Genomic DNA, 25,917 nt, shown 5'->3' on the forward strand with positions numbered 1-25,917 from the left:
AAGTGTTCTTACGGCAACTTCATTCGGCCAAACTACATCGGTGTAAATAAAATCGCTTCCACTTGATCGCGACAGACACGGAAAGCACAATTTGTCGTTGTTTCCGATTATTGCACTACCGTAAATTGACAAGAATTCATTTATTGTCATTGCACGGTTGGTAGGCTATACAACGAAGGAGGGTGCTGTTCTGATTGTTTGTTTTTGTACATGTATACCATTTTCACCTTTGTTATTCTATGTACAGTATTTCATTTAACCATATATTGCCTTTTAGCGGAGAATGACCTCCAAATTGTAAATTACATTTGACTGGCGTTGTAGATTTTTAGAACGACCGTTTTGTACAGGTGCGTGGTATGTATTTGTGTCGAGTTGTCCAGTTTGTACGTTATATTTGATTTGCACGTTTGACTAGTGTAGGGACTCAATTTCCCAGCATGCTTTGCGGCAGAGGCGGTCGCGTGCCTGTGGTGCTGAAACTGCTCGTGCTTCAGTTGTCGCTACGACACATCCCCGCAAGCATCACGATACTCGCTAGATAACTCCCCGCAATGTCGCCGCTTCTCGCCCCCCTATTTTGTTCAAAATAACCTTTTGACGTTTGGACAACTTTTGTACCGCGGCAAATTTTCTCGAGGCGTGTCGTAGCCGTTACGAAGTAGCCAAACAGCATCCTTTATGCACAGCACGCTGCTCCGGTCCTCCGAGCATCATGGTCCGCTCCAGCCCGGCTCACTAGGCAGCATGGAAGCCAAGCAACACCCGATAAAGAGCCTCAAAAGCTACCCGGAACCCGGCGGCCGGAGCCTAGCAGCGGCCGCCGGTGGCGGAGGAGGCGGCGGCGGAGGAGGAGAAGTAGGAGGGGGCGGCGTGTGTCGAGTCGGCGTCTCGGCGGAAACGGACATGGAGACGAAGATCCAGAAAGCCGTCGACTTCAAGGCGGAGGGCCACCGCTGCTACAAGGAGAAGAAATTCCGCGAGGCCATCGGCAAATACCACCGGGCGCTGCTCCAGCTCAAAGGGGTGCACGTCGCCGACGGGACCACCGGCGGCTCCGAGGTCAACCTGCTGAGCCAACAAGCCGCCGAGAAGCTCACCGAGGAGCAGCGGAGAGCCGTGGAGAGCACCGAAATCGAGTGCTACGACAGCCTCACAGGTCAGTCACTGTACCGACACCAGCGCATCCGCGCACGGTCACGGTCGAAAGGACTGCCCGTTCTGCGCGTGGTTTCCCTCGGTTCATTGGGTTCACGTTGGAGATGTTTTTCTTTTTTGCGATATACTCTATCCAGAGGCGTAGTCATTTGGGGACAACATACTGACAAAAATTAAATACGTTTGTATTCATCTTTATCATCTTCTAATGCGTGCGAATTCAATAGAATTAGCGTTTTCACGAAGCCCTTAATATATTCATTTAACAATACTGTACAAGTTATGCACCTTAACACTTTTAATTGATCAGAAAGGGTTTTGATGTTGTTGTTCTGTACATTTGGCCTTATTATAAAAAGCGATTGAAACTGTTGGTTTTCCGCTCACCCACTGGGCTCGATCTGCTTCATTTTCCCTAAAATGCTCCAGCAGTTTTTTGATAGCCTCTTCCTGGATGATTTAAGACGATGGAATTGCCATTTGAATGAGAGGGAGGAGGACTGCTCCAGATGATAATTTTGCATTTTGAGTTTTTTTTTTTAAAGAGGAAGTCAACATAGATATTTTCTTGAAGATAGAATTTTCTGTGCAGCTCCACGAGTACAAACACAGTACTGTATTCTGTTTAATATTGCATCTGTTCAATATCAATTAAGCAGCAAAATTCACTTGTTTTTATCCATCTTAGGGGGTGGCCATTTTGCTTTTTGTTGTCGACTGAAAATTACATCACAGTTGCTTCCAGTTTCAGGTTTAGACTCGTGGAGCTACATAGAGCATATTATTGTAAAGAAACCTTTGAGTTAAAAGTATACCCGAAATTCTATAAATCATATATAGAGGAAAAAAAATACTGTTATTCACTATCTTCACCGGCAAAACCTTGAAGTTCAAAAATAGTCACTTTACATGAGACTTCAAAAACATCACTTTTGTAGCCATTTACATTGCATCAAAAAGAACAAGTCATTTTCAACACTGTCATTGAGTGATTGAATCTCCATTGATTCCTCTACCGATAAATTACAGGCAGAACAGTTAACCTTGATAATAGAAGGTTTAATTAAAAAAAAAAAATCAGGCCCAAATCCCGTACTGAGTAAACACATTTGTCCATAAATTGAGACAAGAGCTTTCATCATTCCTAACAAAAAGAGAACTGACGACAGCTGTAAACCCCTGTGCAAGCCGAGTCTTTCTAGCAAAGCTATCTTTCAGTATATTCCCTGTCATTTCCCATCAGCAAATAATGAATTTCATATTGTATTACTAATCCAGGGTCACCATGTTGATGTGTTGTAATACTTCACACGAGGCCTCCACGGTGACAAGCGCATGTCGCGGCTCATCAAACAGATGATGTAAGGTTGCATGTCTAAAGGCAAGGCTGCACAATCTTTCTAAAGGAGCTTCAGTAACCACATGCTAAAAGAGCAATGTGCCAACTTTGTTCTGATTCTATTAATAAGGAAAAAATGCATCGCTGTTCCTTTAAGAGTTTGATTAGAAGCAGGCAGAGGTGTTAGGAAGCAGGTGCACTTAGCGTCTGTTATGACAATAACAACACTGCCACCAACCATTGAACATCATCTATTTTGCTAGTTCTTGTCTCATCTACGCATCAATTATTCATTGATACTATCTTACAGAATAGTGCTAGCGTATGAAGTCCTACTAAATAATAGAACAGCTAATATTTGAACAGAATTGTAGCACTTTGTCAGTATTACACGGATTCTTGAAGATTCCAAGTGAGAAAATGTTTCCCTCAAATCATTACATTCTTTGTCATCCTTTCCCACTGCAACGTAGTTTAAAGTATGTTTTTGAACATTAAAAAGCAAACAAGACAATATTGAGCTCTTTATTCAATTTGTTATACTTATGAGGACATTTACATAGAAAATACCCCAAAATGCAAAAGCCCTGGCATTTCAGAAAATTCATAATTGGTGCCAAAGAAATGTTGAAGTCATTAATCTCATTTGGGATATTAGCATTTTTGTATACAGGGGAAGAGCTAAATTTAGACTTAGTTATAAGTGGAAGTTAGTGAGTACATGTATTCCCGGTATAGTTTTTTTTTTGAAAAAGCAATCATTTTTGACTGTTGTCTGTTGTCATAAGATGTGTTATAAATGATTTTTAAAATTCTTGAGTCTTAGTATGTGATGCATTTATAGTTTTAAACCAGGGCTGTTCAAACCTTTTCCTTTGATAGTTGCATACAGAAAGATAGAAATACATGAGGGACTTTTTTTTTTAACTCGTTAAACATGGTAAAAATCAAGCAAGCAAGCAAATACATATATTATGTAATTAAAAATATACCTCAAGGTTTTCTATTAAAAGTGATGATTGGCATTTTTTTTTTTAAATCAAACTTTTCTTGAAAAATTATAATTCTAAATAGCATTGTGGGCCATGTGAAAATGTATTTTTAGCATATGCCAGAGGCCCCGAGTCGTAGTTTGGACACCTCTGGGTTGAATCAATAATATAGGTAAGTATTACGTAAAAGAATCACTAATTCATTTTGATATCATATTGGCTAGTGGCCTCATTTTTTTTCTAAATCAAACAAAATGCATTTGCAAGTAAATTACAGTTATCTTTAACTTTTCAGTACAACAATTTTCATTTAGTCAATTTTTGGTGTTTACTGTGCTCTAAAAAGACTGAAAATCCGCCAATGCTCGCAATATATAAATAATAATAATATAAACATGATTTGATTTGACTCGTTTGCACTCACGCTGGCGTACGTAAAACAAGCGTCCAGCGTCAATAACGTCATCATAACGCGGCTATTTTTGATGATGCCTGACAGATTAACAATCTTTCTTCAATGATGTACTGAAGGTCGCCAGCCTCTGCACATTGTCCGCCGCCTTTGTCGAAGGCCGGCTTGGCGTGAAGGAAATATGGGGTGGGTGATTTAAAGGGATGAGGAAAATGAGGATAAGGAAGTAGGGAAAGGGGATTGGTCAGCACGGAGGGAGAGAAAAAACTAGTGCAAGGAGCGAGCGAAGGAGTAGACGAAGAGGGGGAGGGGAGTGCCACACACTCGACAGGGGGCCATATTTGCCATGGCAACCAGCACTGTGCCTTTTCCCTCTGCTTGTAGTAATACTGCTCGCAGCCTGCCATCATTGTTGCTGCTATCACATTTGCTCCTTCATTCATAGAGGAATGAAGTAAATGGCACATTTCCTTAAGGGGCCAAATGAACAAATCAATTCATTCATTCACTTTTTGTTCTTTTTTCTTCGTCAATTTTAATGAGATGGTTGAAGACGGCAAAATGGGTCAACACCAATGCAAATATTTGATTTTATGAAGCATATATTGTAAAAATAACATAATAAATCAAATGTAAAGAATTAACACAAGTATGTACAGTAGTTAACAAAAAAATACTGTTGTGGATTTGTGAGGAATTGGATCCTGGCCAACCTGCAAATGCCGAAATTCCATTTATAATTGATGTCCACTCTAATTAAAAAGGGGTATCCAGGTATGCAGGGGTCATGTTATGTAATAGTTTCACAACTCATGTAAATGACTAAACCGCTGTGATATTATTCATTTCTTCACAGAGGATAAAGAATATATGCATATTGGTGTTATTATATTAATTGCCCAATGACAATTTTCAACACCAACACACTATTCATGTCTTTGCTTATGTCTAGTGGACTTCAATGGAAAAGTTTGTGTTTGTTGAAAATTAACATGTAATCTCTTTGAAGTTTAATTTGACAGTAAGCTTCATGAACAGCTTTTTTTGAAGAAATATTTGGTATCTGTCAAACTGGCGCTTGCTGTGAAGTGAGCTGAGATTAGATTGCTCCCACTATCAAGCACTTGAATTTCAGATTTTTGCTCTTAAATCAAAGCAAAAAAGAAAACAAAACTAGTCACCTGTATCTCGAAGCGCCACAGTGTTGGATGGAAAGTTGACAAAAATGGAATGATACTACTTACATAAAATATTGATGTGCTTTCACATTAGAGCGGCATTAAAATACGTTGTGGTGAAATATACTTGCATCATCACAAATTGAACAAAGTGAAGGCTCAAAGAAGGGAGCCAAAGCAGCGACGATTGTGAGAATCTGCAAGTCTGACTTTTCCTCAACTCCTGCTTGCTCTGATGTCTGCCTCAAAAAGTTCCTTTGTTCCTTTTGACCAGCATGAGTCATGAGCTGAGTCGCAGCCTTGGGAGCAGCACAGCTCATGAGCAGAATCGTTTGTTTGGGAACACAAAACGCTTTTTTTTTTTGACTCAAGCAGTTGCTTGCATGATGATAATCCATTTTTGCATTGTTTGTTGACGCATTCAACAAACTACATACAGTAACTAATGAAAATCCGCTAGCTTCATGCTAATACATTATATGATGGAAGATTTTTCCTGCAGACATATTGCTTTGTAAAATACGTGTTGGTGCCTGATAAAATATTTTTAGATGTCAAGTGGATGCTCAGGGATGCTAACCAAACCACACAACTTGAAAAAGTCTGCTAGATTCATGCCAACACACAATGCACATCCCTGTAAACGGGCTAACAAAACTAGCATTGATGTTGTGCTGTTATTCTTTCTGTCTAAAGTTTGCATGTTCCAGCTATCCTTGTGTGAGTTTTCCGTGGCTAGATTGTGGATTCCACTAAATGTTCTAAAATTGATTAAATGCTTTTAAATTGTCCATAAGTATATTTCAGATTTAGCTGCAATAGACTGACTGAAATGGATGGTCGGATGGATTTCATTTGATAGCTTTTATTATGGCCAATGATGTCAGTGTATACACAGTATATTTTTGAAGATAACGTAATTTCATGGAGGAAAATGAATTGGAATGCATATAAAACTGTAATTTGTCAGTGTTTTCCCGATAAATCTTTTTCTCCCTCTTAGTTTTAAAACACGAAGGAAGGGTGGCCGACAACTTATTTATTATGGCATCTTCTCTGTACATGATATTTCCATAGCATCAGCCGTTATCCTCATTTTAGCACCTAAATCTCCCAAGGCATTTTACAGAACCTTCCATATCATAATTATATCACTGAACAGCTTGTCGTCAACATCTGTTTGAACCGCAGCCTTCTTTATAGGGAAGACACGCCGCGATCATAATAATATTCCACATTATCGCTAACCTCAAGAGGTGGCCTGTGCATTGGCGGAATAACGTAACGGCACACAGCGGGTTGCTCTCTGGTACAGTCCACTGCATGCTTTGCATGTGCGCATATGGCAGCAGCAGCAGAACACATCACAAAAGTCTTCCCTTTCATCTTCAGCCAACTACCTCACTGGGGGGTCCGCAAGATATAAAGCACAATGATGAAGCAGCGAGGAAAGCGGAGATGAAATGGAGGCTATATACTATGCTTGAAAGGTTGCTGTGTGCTTTGGGGGTGTTGAATTCGAGGTGCCATTCAAGGGCAAGAGAAGGCGTGTGTGTGTGTGTGTGTGGGGGGGGGGGGGTTGGTCACAGGATGGCAAGCTCACTGTATGCCAGCCAGGGTTGCAGATGGCTCGGTCATGGTTGGCTCGCACCCTCCACTGTACTCACACTGTACTATGTTTTCTCCTTTTTTCATATTCACACTACAGATTAGGCCGAAATCCAGGGGAGGGGTGATGAGGGAAGCGAAGGGGCTGAGTTCCGAAGGATGCAAGGGTGCTAAAATAAGAGACAGCAAGCGAAACTGGACAGATCTCTTAAATGTGATGGGGATTATCCTCGGAGGCGAGGGGGATAAATGGGTTAGGGACAAGTCAAGATGGAAGGCGCCTTGTGACTTCTACACAAGGGGAAGAGCCATTCTGAGAAAATGACTCATACTGCATAGTAAATAAAGTTTTAGATTGCGGAATGTGGGATATTCTCCAACCGGCCACTTCCTGGCACAGATGCTCTTTCACCATGTTATGAGTGACTGGTTATACTACTGTCATGTTTCAAAGAAACAGTTTTCTTTTATTATTGAAGTCAACTGTGTCCACTCCCACTGTGGCGCAGCCCTGACCCTCACAGCTCAGCTACTGCCATGACCAACCTTCGTGTGCGATTTATTCCTATCATGAAACTAGACTGAATATTTTTTGTAAATCTTTGTCTCATTGTTAAATACATGGCTAAATAGTGCATTGGGCTCCTGTATGGTTCAGGCAACCTAGAACGATTAATCAATGACACACAACGAAGGAAGACAAAAGGATTTAAATACTGTTTTCTCACGAGGAGATGTGTTCGCAAGGAGATGTGTTCACAGATACAAATCTTCTACTCTACTATAGAAATCTCCATCTGAGAACACCTCCTGTCAATCCCTCTCCTTTTATTTAATATAGTTGCGCTAGTTACAAAACGGCGCCGCCCTAAACGGTTTTGGAGGCGCACACACGGTGGCAACGTGACAGTCAACACGCTAGAGTGTTGTGTGTGTGTGTGTGTTTGTGTATGTGTGTGTCTGTTCTATATTATCAGTTATCAGTTCTTACAGTGGCTACTATCTTCTGCAAGAACATAACGGCCATCCGCAGACCGTACCGTCCTGAAGGTCAAAGTGTCTCTGCTTGCTCCTTCCACATTAACATTCTCTTTTATGATTCAAACAGGATTATACGGCAAAATAAACGTTTTGCAATTCAATATAAGTAAATATGGGATCATTTATGTACATTTATTCTAACAGCTCCGTTTTCCCTTATACGATGGTTATCACAGTAATAAAATCTTATGCTTGAAAACTCGAACAATGATCCTTGATAGGAAACAAGGACAGGACGGAATAGAATAAAGGAGGACAGAATGGGAGATAGATGTGATGGAGGACAGGGCATGGTTGAATGTGATGGGACTGGACAGATCAGAACATTTTGATGTAGTTTTGTTTCTTTTGCCAAGAAGTCAAAAAAAGACGAGCGTGTCTGTAAATGAGAGGGCAGGACAGGAAGGACTGGATAGGGACAGGACTGTTCAGGTCAGGCCAGGACAGAGCAAGGCATTTGAATGTTGTTTTGTGGTTTTTGCCTCATAAAAAATGTTGTTTATTCATCCAGAGCTAAGGCAAGCATCACGTTTGGACAGCAAAAGGCAACAAGTCTGCTTAGTGTCCACCAATGACATTTGATGACCAGTCAAGCGAAGAGAAGCAACAAAACAGATATTCCTTCGAGCACAAACGACCTCAATAAAAGTTTTTTTTATGCTTTATTAAACCACGCTTAACCGCTATTTGAGTATCTGCTTTTACTCCCAATATAAAGTAAGCTGACACTAAACAGAACTTAAAGCATGTTTAAATAGAAAAACAATGGCCTGGCACGGCCTGCTCTTCATCCTCTTTAGCAGCATTAACCCCACCCCGAACTATTACCGACAATTGTGGCGGGCATTAGAGGAATCATCCGTGATGTAGCTTCCTCATTGGTATAAATATTTAAGCAGATGAGCATTAATCCTGAGTCAGCAACTATTTTGGGAGTGGCGGACAGTGGCGAAGGGTGCAAAGTGACTCCGCTGTTGGACAAGGGGCTGAGAGTTATTGTTTTAGTTTTGGCCTAACCTCTTCCAGGAGAAAAAAAATGCTTAGAATTTCCTTGTATTTGTTCCATGTATGTGCTTGTTTGTGTCTGCCTTAGAGTATTTACTCTGATATTTCCTATGTCAATATCACCCCAAAGTCCTCACATCCAATCTGTTTACCTTACAGACGATAAAAAAAAAAAAAATAACAGCTGTCATGCAGTGTCATGCTGTGTCATCTGTGTCTGCCTAAGAATGTCAACATTTCAGCCTACAAGAACTAAATTCCATTACTTAGGACTGAATTTACCTCCATTGATGTTAGTTTATTCAAATTGGATGTGTTATTCTTTTGTTTATACATTCCTACATTATATTTGAGTCTTTTTGATGTTCATGTCTCTCTTAGAAAAACATCAAATGGAAGTTACTCACTAATACGTTTTTTTTCCACTATTTACTCATACTCACGTAACTATTTTTTAATCTTCCCCATATTTTAATCATCCTCATATGTGTACAGTTTCTTCCACTGCATCTACTCCGTAATATATACAGAAATTAAATCTATTCATTTATTAGTGGTTCATTATTACTGCCCTTATTGCTCTATAACTGTCTTTTTGTTTTATTGCCTACTGTATGATTTCTTTTATGGAATGTAGTCTGCTTGGGTAAGTGAACAGATTAAGAATTTCATCACGTAGTATTACTATGCATATGACAATAAAACTCTTGAATCTTGAAATAGGCTGGGTCTTAGGAGGATATATTTGTCAATTGAAATGTTTTGGATTTTTTAATTTCTTTTTTCATTTAATAGCATGTCAAAAAAATATTATTTTTGTTTTTCAAGTATGGTCATTTCATAAAAATGTGCCCGAAGTCCGCTGGGATGGGCAACATCAAGCCTGCAACCCTTGTGAGGATAAGCAGCTCTAGAAAGTGGATGGATGTTTGGATGGTAATTTAATGTTTTTTTTTTTTAAATAATTTTAAAAAATATATATTCTCATATGTTTCTAAGAGTTAACACACACTTTTATGAAAATACTTTTAGTACATGGAAAAAGTCTTTAGTCTTTGATCGCAGCTCACTAAATTAAAAAAAAAAATCAATGTCAAATGTTGATCTCTTTTTTACCACACACAAATAGTAAAATCACATTGGAATTCTTCTCAGGAGCACACTCAGCAAAAAAAAACCTCACTGACATTTAAACAAATTGCTAAAAGAAGATTCCAGCGTGCCTTTATGGAATGTTCTTCCTCCAGTCCAAATATTTTATTTCATGATAGGTGTCGGGATGACATGGTATTGCAAAGTATTTCCCCTTTTTTTTGTGAGAGTACAATTTGAAAAGGCTCTGAAATTGGGGTACAAAGGTGACAAGTGGACGATAATTCCGAGTCGCGTCGCAGCGGACGACCCGTCACGATAAAGCCAGTGTGGTGATTTCATGATAACGAGCAGCATGGCTCGGAGGGGGAGAGCTATTCTTAGCAGGGGGGCCAGGAGAGGCTGTTCGCTCTGTCCGAGCGCTCTGACGTCAAATTAAATCAAGTCCTGTCCAAAAAAATGAGTATTTTGTGAGGATCATACTGCACCGGGCCCTTTAAAGCAAAATGCATGACATTTGAAAAAGAAACCAGTATTGGTAACATTATGTAGTGGTGGGTGCAGTTTATTGATTGCGTTTCTATTTACTGTATTTCACTGAGAAGCATGAATATAATCACAAAAAGGAATTCACTTCATGAATCAAATTTTGGTATTTTATGAACAAATAAAACCAGTACAAGTAAATCAATTAGTGATGGAGCCTAATGACGCACCTGTGATTATTTTTAACTCCTCTGCATGGTGCTCTTGGTTTGAAAAAGTAAAGAATAGTGCAAAGGAAATGCAATACATTTCCACTGCATCCTTAAACCAAGAAGAGCAAAAAAATAAATAAATAAATAAAAAATGGCTAATAAGGGTTAATTTACCCATCACTAATACAAACAATTAATACTTTTGCTTCAATTTCAAATGTGCATTTGTGGATTAATTTTGTAAAACAAACTGGCTAGAATGTAGTACATTGACACATTTTTTTTTTTACACTTTTGGGTCAAAAAGAAATCAACCAATATTTTTGGACCATTCATTTAAACCAACATGTTGGATAAAAATTAATAACATAAAAACCATCCCCACCCTCATACAATCTATTATTTTATTTTAAAGATCGTCTCGTTCAGTTCAAAATTAGCCCCCAAATTGTGTTGCGCTTAAGGTCAGTCATTTAATCCAATCTTTGGGGGGGTCTATACAAACCCTCCAAAATTAAGCCGCTTCTTTTCTACAAAACCATTTTAAAGATCGGGCTGTTTTTTTTTTTTTTTAAACAATTAGTTAGTTTTGGGGTCATTTATTTTACTTTCTGGGCAGCTGCAAGGTTTGCGCCAACGGCCCTTGCATGTCGATCGAGAGGGGAGCCCGTAGCTGACCAAACATGATAACATGGAGGTCGGGTTTAAATTTTTGACAAAATGGCTGCCCTCTGACATGGACAAAAACAAGTGGATTTTAATGCTTAATTCTTTTTTCAGAGGCGCTATATCAATCAGACTGCTGAGGTTCGACTACCGGAGAAGCATTGAACACATTACGGTAAAGAATCTTTATGGGTCAAAAGGGGCTGACTGCTATTTGTCAGTTTGACACGACTTTTTCTTTTGCACAAAAAAGTCAGAGTCAGATTGACCCAAGTAACAGTTGGTTCTTATTGGACCAATAATTAGGTTCTTTTCGACCCAAACGTTTTTAGAGTTCACTGTACTTTTTCAAATCACCCATCTGACAGTGTGAAATTTACAACCTGTGCGGCAAGCGGGCAATTGCAGCATTTAGGGTTCTGCGATGAACGTATAAGGAAACGAGGAGTGCTGTGGGGAAGAGTGATGGCTCTCTATCTTCCCGCAGAACTAATTACAAGGTGATAGACAGCCCACTAATCAGCGAGGCCAAGGAGCGTCTTAAAATAAGCCAGATTGTGAGACAGGTCCGGTGAGGAAATTAGTTCAAAACGTCAGGAAGCGGAAAACCAATCTGGCGTGAGAGCCGGCGTTTTCCGTCCCCCCCCCGCCCCTGTTAATGGATTTAGTTTCATTGCCACCATCCCTCTCCCCACTTTGTGTCTCTTCTAGCAGCTAGTTTCATTGCTTCCAGGCTTTGAGCTGTATCTTAATAAAAACTTGACTTGGTGAAGACTCGAAATGATGCTGCAGGCTAACCTGCGGGGTTCCTGCACCATCAAAATGCACCCATAGTAAACACAACCTTCCCCAACACACTTGTAATGCTAGCAGGAACAAATTAAGTAAAAAGCCACATTTTGCTGAGCTTTTTTTTTTTTTAAGGAAATGCCCTTTCTTTGCAGTTCTCTGCTTTTGTGTACCATCAACTTCTCACCTCATGCACTGATTCATTAGCTAACAAGGATTCAGAAATCAATTGTCACAGACAGCAGAGGCCTATTTTGCATACTGCCATTTTCTGTTGCTCGTCATCGCAGTCCCGCAAGCTTGGGTCGATTTCTTTTATGGTTAGAATTTTTTGTGGGATCTAAGTCATCTGCTTACTTCCCGCTGTCCAAATAGAACGTTCCTGGGATCGTATATTTCAATTCCAGTGATTGGTTCTTGTCAGCTGTGGCGTGGTGGACTGCCAGCTAGACAATACAGAGCTGGCAAGGGTGTTTTACAGCAGCCATTATTATTCAATATGCTGTCCTTAGTGCCACGTTTTGCAGCCACTGCAAGAAATGACACATTTTGATTTTATTGGTCCAAAAAACATGATTTATTTACTCGAAATAATACTTCTTGTTAAACTATTTATGCTTGTGATGTATAAATAAACAGACCTTGTTTTGAACAAGATGAGTACATTTGTGAGAAAAAAATCATGGTGAGATCCTCATGTATTTCTGATCAAACAGAAAATCCAAAATGTGAACCAAATGTGAACCCTGTGTTAAAGCTAAATTTATGATGTCTTTAAACTCAAAACATTTATGCGGGGTTAAAGTGAGTGAACGCACATTGACTAGTCAACTAAGTCATAACACAGACACAGACGCTGATGGCATGTTTTCTCTCTCTCTCTCCTTCTTTCTTTTTTCAATAACACTGGTTAAGAGGTGCTTGGCCGACAAGATATTTCACAAGGGATACATCACTGAAAAAAGGTTGAGAACTACTATGCTAGACCATAACATTCTATAAAGCAACAAAATGTCTGGCCAAAATGGTGACCCAGTCTGGATGAGTTTGCCTCATTAGCTTAGCACCGGTGATTTGAAACTAGTGATACCACCTAGGATTTCTATTCTAAATGAAGGATATTGTCCTAATGTATTCAAAAATGAATTTACTTTGTATGAAATTTGAGCTGGCTTGGTTGAAAACATAGCTATTAAAATAACAAGTCAGCTAAATGTAACTTCTACTTCCCAGCTTACTAGCAGAGATAGATAAAGATGCTTTATTTGTCGTAAATAAATAAGAATGATGTTTCTTGGCACAGTGGTTGGGAATCACTGCTCTACTGAGTGACCTTGTTGTGATAAAAAGTCATCACGGCATTGCTAAAACAACAAATCAAATGAAGAACTAAGACTTGCACAGTATAATACATTCACACAGTCTTCCTACATTTTCAGTCGTTCGACGATTATTAGTGGGTGCCAGTCAGCGTTGCGGCATCCCATTAAACCTTAGCTCATTCTTCCGTCGCCGCGCTCACATCAGGTTCCTCATTAAGACAAACCTCTCTGGCTCGCTCGACTCCTTTGCGAGGCTTCACATCTCATTAGACGTCCTTTTTCGTCGCAAACCTTCCCGTAAAACGTCGCTTTTCCAATTAACGCGAAGCCAAAGCGTATCTGATGCATCGCGTCGTTATTTCGGGAGGAACCGCCTCACTCGGAGAGGCCAAAAGGATCATCACCTCGTCGGCGACCGGGATTTATACGTTTCATTTTCCTCATTGCTTTGTAATGATGGCTGAAAGCATCAATTATTGATCTGGTCTGTGTAGGTTAATCAACTGATACTAACGTACACAAAGCCAAGTAGAGTGGAAACTTAAAGGAGATGTATTATGCTATTTTTTTTCTCATGTGTCTTAATTACAAGTCTTCGACCGCTTTCCATCAAAGCACGGCCAGCTATGTTTTGCTTTTGTCTTGTCAGCAAAATTTTGAGACGCAAGCACTATTATGTGACAGAAAACGCAACTCCACAAAAAACAGCACTTTGGCAGATGCAGAGACTATTGCTCAGTTGATGTTTACTGTCAAACTAAACATAAAACAAAGTTGGTTATATGTTGTTCATTTAAATAATGACATCACTTTGCTTTCAAAAAATTCAATTAAAAAAGTGTTTGGGCTTGAGTTATACAGTATACTGTATTAGGCTTTAATAACCCTTTAACCCATTCAATCCCAAAGACATATTTTTACCAGACGTACAATCTCAAGTAACGCATGCTCACACACACAATGTGCCAGAGGTTTTTGCTTGGAGGGTTTTGGTTTTTTTTTTAGACCTACTGACCTTAAACTAGTTGGGTGAACTTAAAGGTTTACAGTCAGTGGTGCTTCCTTTCAAGTTCAGGACGCCCTGGCTGCCTATCTTGTCATATACAAAATGTGCTGACAATAAATTTGTGACATTAAAATTTCAGCTTTACAGATGCCACTCTCCTTTCCCCTCAGGTATGAAACAACCCTATTTACTTAATTGGTCGTGCTCATTTACCATAAGCAAATTCTAATGGACAATGGAGAGACATCTTGTTGAATAGTGGTTCATTTCTGAAGCTGCTCAGAAGCTGCTCAGATTTCTTTTGAGGCGTGATAAAGTTCTCAACTCTGGCTTGCCTGCTTGTAATATTACTTGCAATAAAAAGGCCACAGAGGTCCCGACACACTGTCTCCAAGTATGGCGCAGGGTGTAGTTTGAGGGATGTTGCTCTGCCGTTTTTAATGGAAGCTCGTGTGTGTGTGTGTGTGTTTTTGTGTCCCACCTGCTCCAAATGCCTTGTCATAATCACACCCTTCCTCTGGCATGCAATCCATCTGCCTAATGGGCCAATAGGGCGCGGCAGGTCTGTCATCATTTGAACATGCAGGGTGCTTTTTTTTGGTGGGTGGACATGAGATGGAATTTTTAAGCCTCACATAAAGTTGAGGTCAAATTTGGCCTATTTTTGTATATACCCTTAACAGCTTGACCCAAAATAAAGTTTCGTCCAGATTTTTGCCACCATCACCTCACCGTTCCTTCTTATTTTGTGTGCTACTGTGTGTGTGATGTTGGCACTATATGGTTTGCCCTGTGGGTCAGAGCCAGCCCATTGTCCAATTCTGTCAGCCATTAGGTGTAGGCTGTAACAGAATACCTCTGAAAGCTGTGCTCATGTCCACTAATGAGAGACATGACGGATGGCCATGTGCGGGGCAGTTGCAAAAACAAAATGGGCATGTTGAGTCAAACTGAAATTCTGATTGTCTCTCTTATCTTCTCATAAAGTTGCTGAAACATTTTCATTCATTTCAATACTATTTTTGAACAAATAGCCTTATATGTATTGTAAAATCACAAAGGAATAAAACATTATGTTTGGCCTTGGCGGACGTTTGACCTCTCAACTGAATTTGGTGTTAGTATTGCTGTCAGGCAACTTCTTGATGTTGTACAGTGAACTTCCAGCATTTGTGGGGATAGCGACGAGGTCAACTAGTTCCACAATTCCACATAAAGGTCAAAATGCATTGGGGGGAAAAAAAGTAAAACTCCAGGAAAAATCTTAAAGAAAAAATGCTGACCAACAGTCAATATGTGTTTCCATTAAAATGACAGAAAAATTGGAAAAAATCAATATATATATATATATTTTTTAAGTAATACTTTAATCATGTAAGGGAAAGAAATGCCACAAATATCTGAATCCTTGGGTGCCAAACTGTAAGCATGTGAGCATATATCCACAAATAAGTAAATGAAGTCTATCTAAGTTTCTTTAAATCATCACCAGCTTTTGTACTCAACTCTTGAGTAGTCACCAATACCAAGTACCGAGACCACAGGAAATTTTGATGTAGGAATCCCCGCCCCCACCCCATTTAATGACAATCATTCTATACAGAGGATAAACAATATATGCTTGATTACCATCATTTATATTCATGTATATATGTGTTGTTGCACTGGTTGTGTTCATTACTGCCATAAATAGACAGTCAGATACAATACTTGTCGTGAGTAATTTTTAGACCAATCAAAGCTACACATTTTCCCATGGCAAAAGTGACGACCTGTCATGGCACACCAAAAAGCAGCGTCACAGAAGTCATGAATCATTAATATGCAATATTGACTAAAAAAAATAGGCTACATATTTAGCAGGTGGTTCTCAAAGTGTGTTACATATGAGGTATGCAAAAGAATAACTACTCAAGCACTTCAAGTACTGTAATTCTGTGTTTAACTATATATAAAAGCCTAAACTGATGGCAAAAATGACTGTGAGCCTGACCGAGCTCCATAATGACTTCTCCTCACTTGGTAGAACATTTGGTCTTTGGCCTCACTCACCTTGTCTTACATTGGATTTCTTGTACACACACACACACACACGCACACACACACACACACACACACTGTCTCTCTTACACTGACGGGGGATGACAGGTAGGACAGCAATAACGGCTTTTAACACACTGCTCCTCCTCACCCCACCTCACCTCGTAGACTCCCATGAGTCTCACCTCATCTCATGCTCCTGAGCCCCCCGGCATCCCCCTCCCCCTTACTGCAGCCCTGTCCCTCGCAAATCGCACGCCCCTTTTCTGTCTCTCACTCCCTGACTCAACCTGCCTCCCAGCTAATAGTCCCTGACTCATGTTGTTCACAGAGCTGTCTGTGTGTCAAGGGCAGACGGAAAGGAGAGAGGCAGGATGAAACCCGGGTTAAAAAAGAGCTGTGACACACGAGGACGGGGGAGTGCAAATGGAAGGGAGCTATTTTGACATTTCTCAAAGATTAGGACAGTGAGCGATGGGCTGGGGCGATGGAAGGGGCCGGTAATAACGAGGGGAAAGCTGAAAGTAGAAACCGCAATTGGTTGCAATCAACAGAGGAGCGGCGTGCGAGTGATAAGATATCGGAGCCATCTGCAGTCATTTAAAACCTTCCGTGGACTAAAAGCACTATGTGTGTGTGTATCTTTACTAATGAAGTTATTTCGGGCATTAGCTAATGTAAAAGCTGCGGTGAATTGTAGCTTACATTTGTTGGATCGAAGACCTAGAGGAAAAACAAGTGCTGCTGACTTGGGATTGTAGTAAAGTACAAACAAAAGTCTAAGAAGCTTCTTTCGGCACACACCAGATAGTAGCCAAATTAAAATACCGTACTCTTTCTTCCAATGGAAATTGAAAAACGTGAGGCACTGTATGTCGCTTAATACTGAAATACTCAAATTCTGCAATGATCATGGATTATATAGCGAGGCATACATGGAGATTGGAATCAAAAGTTAGACTATACTCAGGCATCCTGAAAATGGAATTGAAGAATATGTACAAAACAATAAACAGTGCCCCATAATTGTATAAAAAACAATTCTGAAGACACAAATGTGCAGGGACTGCATGAGGGACCCAATAGAAACTAAAATAAATAAATAGATTAAAAAGTCAATACTAAATCTTTGGTATTGATACAATACCAAAATGGATTGCATCGTTACTCTGATCGTTTTGCTCAGCCCTTAGCGTTGATCCGATATGGCACAATAAAACACAACCACATACTGTCATAGTATCTTACATGGGATGTTCAATACCCCTTTTTCCTTTTTCAGACAAGTACTAGTAAGAATATGCAACCCTTGAGTAGTCACTGATACCAATACCAAGTACTGATACCACTGATACATTTAATACACAAAATTCCACCCTCCAAAAAAACAATATCATAACCTTAAAATATACCTCTACATGTAGCATTTTCCCTTAAAATTTCGTGATATAATGGCATGTTTCTCTTTTTCTAGTTTGTAATTTCTAGTCCACTATCGTAGAACTGTTCCAGGAGAGCGACTGATAGTATCAGCTTCCATGACGAGTACTGTACATGAAATTAGTGCGACTACTAAATGCTACTTTGAAATTAGGCCAGGTATCGGCCCTACAACAACACTTGGTATTCATGCTCGCCCATCCCTACAATACAGTGCTTATAAGTCAGCCAGTGTGCAGTGTTATAGATTTATTAAATGAATGAATCATCTTAATGATCTGCTGTTACACAGTTCCCAATTTACCAGGCAACAGCGGAGCAACGGGAGTACGGCACTCTTTTTTTTTTTTCCCCACTTACAGCATGACTATATGACTAAATGTCATTCATTCATGGGGATATATTGTATGATAAAGTATGGGACAAAACGACAACAACAACATATTGAACAATACAGTGCGGTAATACGCAGACCACATGATACGACAATCTGGTATGATATTTTAGAGTAGACTACAGTGCAGGTCAATACGGTATGATAGGATACAGGACAAGAACATAGCATTTAATATAACAGCACAACATGACACAGGCAGTCTGAAGGTGAGCATCATTTTCCTTGTAAAGCTGTAAGTTCAAGTACAGTGTAAAGGCTCAAAGGCTTAATGTTGTGCTCAGTTGCAGAATACGTAGGGTTTTACTCCCCTGCCAGGGGGCCTCAGAACTGCTTACGTGATTTTTTTTTATGTCTTTTCTGGTGTGTGACACATTACTATTGTCTATTTATAGTTGCCTGACTGTCACCCCGAAGATGGAGTGTGCACTATTTTGCCGCGCTTCTATAAAAAGATGCCGAGCAAATGGATTGTTTCGCCTTATCGGTCAACCTGTTACTGCAAGCGTGCAACTTGTTATCATCTGGTGTTAATCGGCTTGCCTTTTTTGTTCTCCTCCTGTTTGCAGCTTGTCTGTTGCAGTCCGAGCTGGTCAACTACGAGCGCGTGAAGGAGTACTGTCTGAAGGTATTGAGTCACCAGAGGGACCACTTCAAGGCCATGTACCGCGCCGGCATTGCCTTCTACCATCTGGGCGACTACGAATGTGCCCTACGCTACCTACGAGACGCCAAGAACCGCGAGCCTGCAGGTAATCCCTCGTGACATTATTATACCTACTACATCTGGAACCCTACATTCTAACCCTACTTAGAAAACCTCATAGTCTAAAACCCTACTTTGGAACGTGGACCCTAGTTTGAAATCTTGCATTTGAAACTCATCCCTTGTTTAAAACCCAACATTGAAACTCTAGCCCAAGTTTGAAACCATTCTTTGAAACTCTAAACCTAGTTTGAAACCCTATTTTGAAACTCAAACCCTCATTTGAAACCCTATTTTGAAACTCAAACCCTCATTTGAAACCCTAGTTTCAAGCTCTACTTTGAAATGCTAACTCTAGTTTGAAACCATACTTTCGATCCCTAACCCCAGTTTTAAGTCTACTATGAAACCCTAACCCAAGTACAAAATACTTCTTTGAAATCCTAATCCTAGTTTCATATTGTTCTTTGAAATCCTTTGACTTATTTGAAAACCTACTATGAAACCCTAACACCCCAATTGACAGCGCACTTTAAAATCTTAATCTGAATCCTAGTTTGAAGCCCTACTTTGTAGCCCTTTGCTTTGAACCGCCATCCCTAGTTTGAAGCCTTTCTTTGATACCATAACCATCGTTTGAAGCCACTTTATGGAAAAAAAGTATGGGATACGGCTGATGCCACTGTTGACCCCGTCTTCTGTATGCCCTCGAATTAATCCGATTTTTTTTTTTTTTTTTTGGTGGACCCTGTTTTTAGTTTTTAATGCTCTTTCTAAAATACTCACACACAAAATGGCAGCAACAACTCAGCTAAAAGTAGAGTTTGATTTCAGGTAATAACAGGTAAACAAAGCCTCATGAAGCACTCTAGTCAGTGGAAATGTATTGAATTTCCATTCGACTAACTTTAAACAAGAGCACCATCCAGAGTGAAAAAAAATCACAAATTGACAAGTAGTTCATGAGGCTTCATTTTCCTATCACTGGTGTCAAGGAAGCATGTTGAAGAGATATGCTTGTTGTGGGAAAAGTCAACATTAGCCTGGGTTGTTAGTGGAAAGTTGCTAAGAATTTTTCATCATCACTCCCTGGCGTCCTTCCCTCCCAGATACCAACGTGCTGCGCTACATCCAGCTGACAGAGATGAAGATAAGCAAGAGCGGCCAGCGGGAACGAGAGCTTGGCAAAGAGACGCAAGGCTAACCTAACCCCCATCACCCACCCACCCCCGTTCAAGCCCAACCGCCCTCCATCCCCGCCGTACTCTCATGGACCCCCAGCAGCACGGACTCAGTTAAAGGAGATGATCTAAACTTTCTGACTTTTCCGACTCCTTCCTGCCTGTTTGTCCCTCAGGTGCTGTGGGCTCTTTTTTCCTTGACAACAAAAAAAACAACAACAACCAAGAGAACAGACTGCTGTATTATAACACCCCCACCCAAAAAAACAAAACAAAAAAAACTAGTGAATAATGGACATTTGCGTGATTTAGTCGATGTTTTCAAAAAGCGTTTTTTTATTTTTTTTCTGCCTTTTTCTTCTGGGGAGAATATCCGGGTCATGCATGCTTGGAAGCCTTTTGGACGGTCCTGATTGGCTCTGTGAGAGGGGCGTGGGACTCATATCAAGATCATCGTCCCATTTGATTGTACATGCGACCCGCTGAGAGGCCTCTCGCTCAGGCCCTTTAACCACAATTTCTTAGGCTTTTTTTTCAATTAAGGGCTAATTTGAGTGTTAGTAATCTATTTTTAATGTCCATTTAAGACAGGGGCGGGCAAAGACTTTTGGTCTAGCCCACAGAAGGAGTAAATAACAGTTTTGACTGGGCTTTGTCGTTCAAACATATTTGGAAAAGTCATTATAACGTAATTGGTGAAGTTGTTCAAACGTATTTGCAAATTTGTTCCAACGTATTTGGTGAAGTTCTTCAAATATACTTGAAAAAGTCATCTTTCGTGAAGTCGGTCAAACATATTTGGAAAATTCACATATTTGGTAAAATCGTTCAAACGTATTTTGTAAAGTCGTTTGGATGGTAAAGATTGTTGGTTTTTAAAAGTTGTTAATTGGAAACACCAAAGTCATTCTAACCGGTTTGCAGAACACAATACGCGAGGCATAATGGTAAAAAAAATACTGTTTTTAGTATTCAACATGCATTTCACCAATACATCCAACAGACTTTATAAAATATGTTTCAATGACTTTACAGTATGTTCAAACAAGATAGCCCAGTTAAAAATGTTTACTTCACATTGGCCATGCTTCTTTACTGTTGGATCATTTGTTTTTATCCGTAAGTGGTTTATTAAAATGTATTTATTCATATTTTTATTACTTTTAATTGTATTTTACGGCCCAGATGAGTAATTGATAAATACAATTTAGAAATAGCAAAAACTGGAAAAAAAATCGGATACTTTTTTGCAGTTTTTTATCCCTATACATATGATAAAACATATAAGAGAATGACATTCAACCTCCCCCTAAAATCATTGCTCCCAAATGTTTTTGTTATGTTGTTAGTAAAAAAACAACAAAATACAAACCTTTGCCCATCTCTGATCCAAAAATTATCGTTGTCCGTATCCTCATCAATTTCAGGTTTCGTACGTTATATCCTAAATTTGTTGTCAGAAAAAGTTTCTCCGAATCCTGACCCCGAACTCCTTGTTGTGACCGTCCAAGCCCCTCTCCCACAGAACAATTCGGAATTTTGCATCATCCTAAACCGGGGGTGTCAAACTCATTTTCGTCACGGGCCATTTTGTACCTACAACTCATTGGGCCGATACAATGAGGAAAACCAGGTCAATTTTAAATCATCCCATACTGTTATTACTGTACAAAACAAACTGACGGCTTAGTAGTTTTGTAATCAGAAGTAAAGCATAACAGTTTGTTGATTTATTGTGAGGTAACTGTAACAAAACACAAAAAATATTCCAAAAGCCCAACTTTGTTATTTATTATATGAAAAGTTATATAAAAGTTATATAAAATTTACATGATTTGCTTTCACGGGCCACATAAAATGATGTAGTGGGCCAGATTTGGCCCTCGGGCCTTGAGTTTGACACATGTGTCCTAAAAAAAAAAAAAAGTTCAATGATGTCATCGATGAATCTTGTTCAACTCAACTCTCCTCATCTCATTAGAGTTGATGACAAAAATCTTTGGGATTTAACCTCTAACACACATCTTGTGTCGACTTGATCACAATGCCGTTTTGAGCCGACTAGTTGCTCATCACGTTTGTGACTTTAGGAGGAGATGGCGCTGAGTCAGACTATCACAATTGATTTTACAATGTCTTTCACGTTACCAGTCAAATGTTTGAAAACACCCTCTTATTCAGCCCTTCTTTTTAAGCATATAGAAATATTAATAGTGTGAATTTGAAGGTGTTTCCAAACTTTTGACTGGTAATCTTTTAAGAATCAAATTTAATAAGCGTGTGAGAAGCAGAAAGAGGAAGAAGCCAAGGATGAGTGAGGTTTTGTCTGAATTACTAAAGCAGGCGAAGAGCCTGGGAATTTTTCCATCACGCACAAAGAGGTCTCTAATTATTTCCAAACATTGTAAAATCCCACCATGCAGAACCTGCTGCTGTCGTGGGCACGGAACGTGGGACAGGTTGTCCTGTTCTGTTGTGCAAGCGTTACATGCCTGCGCAAAAGCACACGAAAGAAGAAGATTATTTTTTTTCCTGGCTGTCACTCAGTCCATGTTAATTAATGTGTATGTCCTGTGTAAATTGGCTGTATAAACTGTCCATTGTCAATGAATATAGATTATTGCAAAGCATTCCCTCTCATGTGATTTTTTTTTTGCTTAACACCCCTTTTCACCACAGGATAGTAGCTCAGATTGGAGTTTGCACATTCTCCCCGTGCCTGGTGCGTGGGTTCTCTCCAGGCTTTCCGGTCTCCTCCCACACCCACCACAAATAAACATGTATGGAAGGTATATGGTACACTTAAAATGTCCTTAGATGTAATTGTGAATGATTGTTTGTCTTTGTGTGCCCTGTGATTGGCTGGAAACCAGTTCAGGGGGTCCCCCGCCTACTGCTCGAAGGTTTGGTGGGATAGGAACCAGCACACAGTGACTCTATTGAGAACAAGCGGCTAAAGAAAATGGATGGTTGGAATGATCAGCAATGAACTGCTTAAAATATAAAGATAAAGAAAATATTTATTTTCAAGTCCTTTTGGGTATTATTGATGGATTGAAGTGCAAAAGTAAAATTGGGTTTGTGTAAATTAAAGGATGACAGAGAGACGTTCAATAATTTCGTTCTAATCTCAGCCGAAACACGTGTGCTGACACTCACTGGTCAAAAGTGGAATTACTTTCCAAAATAAATCAGAAAATTGAGTCATAACTGTGTAGGATACACATACAGTTTATATAGAAACGCATTGTCATTGCACAAGTCACATATATATAGTAACAAAATTCATCACACAATTGCAAACTGCCCTACAAACATCTAAAGACAATGACCTTTTTTACATTTAGAAAGCACAAATATTTATGCATAATTACCACATATGTTATTTTATTTATATATGATTTAAACATTTCTGCCCAAATTCCTAAATGGAACTGTGTGGGTCCATTGCCCTTTTTTTTTACTATACAAAATTCTCCATTAATTTTGAATATTAATGTATTAATTTCAATTTTATTCGATTTAAGTCCTAATACTCTTTGAAAACTTTTTTTTTTTCAAGTTAGAAACATTAATTTGATGCTAGTGAGTGTGTTGTGGCTTTGTTGAACACCAAAGGGCAAACATCTGCGTCTCCATGGCCGCGTTGCTCGACTACTGATTCCCAAGGCGCTCCTACTCCATGACGACGCTGCTCGCAACAAGTTTGTTTTTGTCCTTGGGTGTTCCGCTATATTCATTTAAAAAAAAAAAGAAGAAGAAAAAGAAACAGCTTCGCCTTACTGGATAGTTCCTATTCTTCATTTATGAAATTTGCCTATTTTTCTTTTATCAAATTGAGTGAAAATTGCATCTGTACAATGAGGGTGAAAAGTATGAATTTTGGAATATGTCTGAGTAGTTTAAAATAAAAACAATAATAATTAAAAACCTAAAGACTGCCTAATTTGAAAGCTTAATTTAAAACCCTGATTGCAAAATTTAAACCCTGCTTTGCAATCCTTACACTGGTTTGAAAGCCCGATTGACACCCTAACCCAGTGCTTTTCAATTATATTTTGCCAAACCCCCCCAGAAAAGAGAAAAATTTTCACCCCCCCTCCCTCACTTGACACGCTGACTATAAATAAGATTATCACTAAGATTATCTCCTATGAAAAGAAGTAGGAAGTAGAAGTATACTTAAGTCTGCATTCTCTTTTACATGAACAAAAGGAAAAAAAACACAAATCAACTATCAATCATTTTTACAGCTTTTATATGGGGTACAGCTTAGTCTAAAACTGAAAAAATGTGCATCAATGTGCCTCAATCAAACAAAAAAAAGATAAAAATTCTTATTTTATTGCAATTATACTTCACATAACAAAAACAAAGGCTTTGGAAATCCTAACCTTAGTTTAAAACTGTAAACCTTAAAAGTGTGAATGCTTTTAGCAGTCATACTATTACGGTTTGAAAATAACGCTTTGAATTTGGCATAGGGTTTCAAGAAGGAGTTCAAAATAGGGTTTGAAGCTAGAGTTAGGCTTTCAAAGTGTGATTTGGAGTTTCAAAGTATGGTTTCCTCGACGACCAGAAAAGCTTCCTATTGATTTGTAATAAAGAAAAACTGGCCGTATCGAAAAGAGACGTTTGCGCTGTGATGGCTTCCGCACGCTTGCAATCAATCAAACTGACATCCGCTGGACTCTTTCTTGAAGCATTGATGTTAAAAAAGTACATTTTAAAGACAGTTAGCATCGGGTTTCAAGGCTTGGCTTAGAGTTTCTTTTTTATTGTGATAGTGTGTCACGTCATTTCACAGCGATCATCCCGTTGTGTGTGCGCAGGCTCCGATCTTTCTCTTTTCTTCCATTTCCAGGGGCAATCATCCCTCTTTTTTGTCCCCTTTTCTTTGTAGTTTCCTTTGATAGCGTCGCCATGGTAGTGAGCAGGTTGCTAGGCAACTGGCTGGCGTCTAGAAGAACGTTTGATTGGTAGTCGCAGCGCATGTGAGAAATGATGGGATGCAATGGCAGATTCAAAATCATGTTGTTGTACAAGGTGAGGATTCAATGAAGTTTTACTAAGGTTAGAGTTTTGAAAACAAGAGTTTCGAGCAAAAGTTAGGGTTCGAACTGAATTTCCAAGGGGTCAAATTAGGGTTAGGAATTCTGGCTTTTTTTTTTTTAATTAAGGCTTCAAGGCTTGGTTAGAGATTCAAACTTTGATTTTCAAATTGAGACTTTCAAGTTAAGAGAAGTTTTCAATAGAGGGTTGGCCTTTCAAATTGTGCTTAGGGTTACAAGTAGGATTTTCATATAAGGGTTTTGAACTGGGATCAGGATTTTAAATTATGGTTTCCAGGCAAAGTTTAGGCAAGTATTATTTCAAAATAAGGTTTCAAGCAAAGCTTTAGAGTTTCAAACCACAGCTAGATTTGTGCTAAATTACGTTTTGAGTTCATCCAAATGTAGGACTTTCAAATTAAGGTTTCCAGACAGTTTTAGTTTTAAACAGGGTTTCAAGACTGAGTTTCAGACTAGATTTATAAATCTGGCCTTGATATTAAGTCAGAATTCAGACTGATATTATAAAAATGAGACTAGGGTTTCCAGTCATTTTCAAGAAAATGTAAATAAAAGACCTTCATATTCGAGCATGAATGCAGTCATTAACTATTGGCAATGGCACAGCTCCAGACCGAACACAAAGCGCTTTTTTTTACCTTCATGCTGGGGATATTGAAAAACATGACATCATAGCACAGTTAGTGCCACCTAGAGACTTTGTGTGGTACTGCAAATTGACACTTTTTGTGTACTGTAGCTAGCAGTCTGCACCACATGGTAGAACATGACACAGAAC

General features: G+C 39.3%; 1 protein-coding gene across 1 annotated transcript; it reads left to right on the top strand.

Moving 5' to 3' along the window:
- Positions 1-259: 259 nt before the first annotated feature.
- ttc9b (tetratricopeptide repeat domain 9B) lies at positions 260-22,697 on the top strand. The gene is made up of 3 exons (XM_088428472.1): positions 260-1,159; positions 18,750-18,932; positions 19,996-22,697. Exons 1-3 carry the CDS (start codon positions 682-684, stop codon positions 20,088-20,090), a joined length of 756 nt encoding a protein of 251 aa, XP_088284598.1. The 5' UTR covers positions 260-681; the 3' UTR covers positions 20,091-22,697.
- The last annotated feature ends 3,220 nt before the right edge of the window (positions 22,698-25,917 follow it).

This window comes from Hippichthys cyanospilos, chromosome 11, assembly GCF_059441005.1.
Source record: "Hippichthys cyanospilos isolate Australia breed blue-spotted pipefish chromosome 11, RoL_Hcya_1.0, whole genome shotgun sequence".
In the NCBI taxonomy this organism is placed as follows: Eukaryota; Metazoa; Chordata; class Actinopteri; order Syngnathiformes; family Syngnathidae; genus Hippichthys; species Hippichthys cyanospilos.